Source organism: Bison bison, unplaced genomic scaffold, assembly GCF_000754665.1.
Source record: "Bison bison bison isolate TAMUID 2011002044 unplaced genomic scaffold, Bison_UMD1.0 scf7180017864197, whole genome shotgun sequence".
Lineage (NCBI taxonomy): Eukaryota > Metazoa > Chordata > Mammalia > Artiodactyla > Bovidae > Bison > Bison bison.
In genome coordinates this window covers 115756-118174 of record NW_011494769.1, presented here as the reverse complement: position 1 = coordinate 118174, position 2419 = coordinate 115756, and the positions used below count along the sequence as shown (strand labels likewise).

The 2419-nt window shown below is 42.0% G+C and overlaps 1 protein-coding gene across 1 annotated transcript; it reads left to right on the top strand.

Annotated features, from left to right (window-relative positions):
* The first annotated feature begins 1480 nt into the window (after nt 1–1480).
* On the top strand, nt 1481–2419 carry LOC104991609 (olfactory receptor 4F15-like). The gene has a single exon (XM_010844158.1). It carries the CDS (start codon nt 1481–1483, stop codon nt 2417–2419), a length of 939 nt encoding a protein of 312 aa, XP_010842460.1.

Below are 2419 nucleotides of genomic sequence, written 5' to 3'. Positions count from 1 at the left end.
TCACAGTCCAACTCTCACATCCATACATGACCACAGGAAAAACCATAGCCTTCACTAGATGGACCTTTGTTGGCAAAGTGATGTCTCTGCTTTTCAATATGCTATCTAGGTTGGTCATAACTTTCCTTCCAAGGAGTAAGCATCTTTCAATTTCATGGCTGCAGTCACCATCTGCAGTGACTTTGGAGCCCAGAAAAATAAAGTCTGCCACTGTTTCCACTGTTTCCCCATCTATTTCCCATGAAGTGATGGGATCAGATGCCATGATCTTCGTTTTCTGAACGTTGAGCTTTAAGCCAACTTTTCCACTCTCCACTTTCACTTTCATCAAGAGGCTTTTGAGTTCCTCTTCACTTTCTGCCATAAGGGTGGTGTCATCTGCATATCTGAGGTTATTGATATTTCTCCCAGCAATCTTGATTCCAGCTTATGCTTCTTTCAGTCCAGCGTTTCTCATGATGTACTCTGCATATAAGTTAAATAAGCAAGATGACAATATACAGCCTTGACGTACTCCTTTTCGTATTTGGAACCAGTCTGTTGTTCCATGTCCAGTTCTAACTGTTGCTTTCTGACCTGCATACTGATTTCTCAAGAGGCAGGTAAGGTGGTCTGGTATTCCCATCTCTTTCAGAATTTTCCACAGTTTATTGTGATCCACACAGGCAAAGGCTTTGGCATAGTCAATAAAGCAGAAATAGATGTTTTTCTGGAACTCTCTTCCTTTTTCCATGATCCAGGGAATGTTGGCAATTTTATCTCTGGTTCCTCTGCCTTTTCTAAAACCAGCTTGAACATCTGGAAGTTCACGGTTCACATATTGCTGAAGTCTGCCTTGGAGAATTTTGAGCATTACTTTACTAGTGTGTGAGATGAGTGCAATTGTGTGGTAGTTTGAGCATTCTTTGGCATTGCCTTTCTTTGAGATTGGAATGAAAACTGACCTTCAGTCCTGTAGCCACTGCTGAGTTTTCCAAATTTGCTGGCATATTGAGTGCAGCACTTTCAGAGGTAGTCAGAGGGTAAAGAAAATGAAGGTCATCAGAATTGTCTGAAGTTTGGGGAAATCCATGCATGGGAGTAACAAACAGTGAGAAAAATCAATAAGTTCATTTCTATTTCCACTTTCCTCCCTCATGGTATTCCAGGGCACTCCTATCTGCTTTGCACAACCCTTTTGATTCAGCAGAATATTTATTTCTTTTATCAAAACTTAGAGAATTCTAGAGAGACTGGGGAGTCAGAAGCAGTGCTTTTTGGCAAATAGTTACTGCATATCTTCTGAAACTGCATTTTTTTAAAAAACTATTTTTAATTGAAGGATAATTGCTTTACAGTATTCAGTTCATTTCAGTTATATGTTTTTTGGCTGTGTGAATTATGGCAGTATTTTTATGTGGTCAGTAACTCTTCACAAGGTTGATTTCATTTTTATTCTCTTTTTTTAGGTAAAATTGAGTCACCTCTGTTTGCAGAGGAAATGGGTGCAGCCAACCACTCCATGGTGTCTGAGTTTGTGTTCCTGGGGCTCTCCAGTTCCTGGGAGATCCAGCTTCTTCTTTTCCTTTTTTTCTCTGTGTTCTACATGGCAAGCCTGATGGGAAACCTCCTCATTGTGTTCTCTGTGAGTGCTGACGCTAGCTTGCACTCTCCCATGTATTTCCTGCTAGCCAACCTCTCCTTTCTTGATGTGGGGGTTTGCTCTATTGCTGCTCCCAAAATGATTTATGACCTTTTCAGAAAACACAAAGCCATCTCTTTTGGGGGTTGTCTAACTCAGATCTTCTTTATTCATGCCATTGGGGGCACAGAAATGGTGCTGCTCATTGCCATGGCCTTTGACAGATATGTGGCCATATGCAAGCCTCTCCACTATCTGACCATCATGAACCCACGAATGTGCGTTTTGATTTTGGCTGCTGCCTGGGTCCTTGGCCTCATTCACTCAGTGGTCCAATTGGCTTTTGTTGTAGACTTGCCCTTCTGTGGTCCTAATGTATTGGACAGCTTTTATTGTGATCTCCCCCAACTCATTAAACTTGCTTGCACAGAGACCTATAGACTAGAGTTCATGGTCACTGCCAACAGTGGACTCATCTCCGTGGGTTCCTTCTTCATATTGATTATTTCCTACATCTTCATTCTGGCCACTGTTTGGAAACACTCCTCAGGTAGTGTATCCAAGGCCCTCTCCACCTTGTCAGCTCACGTCACTGTAGTGGTCTTATTTTTTGGGCCATTAATCTTCTTCTACACCTGGCCCTTCCCTTCATCACACTTGGACAAGTTCCTTGCTATCTTTGATGCAGTTCTCACTCCTTTTCTGAATCCAGTCATCTACACATTCAGGAACAAGGAGATGAAAGCAGCAATGAAGAAACTCTGCCATCAGCTTGTGAATTACAGCAAGATGTCCTAA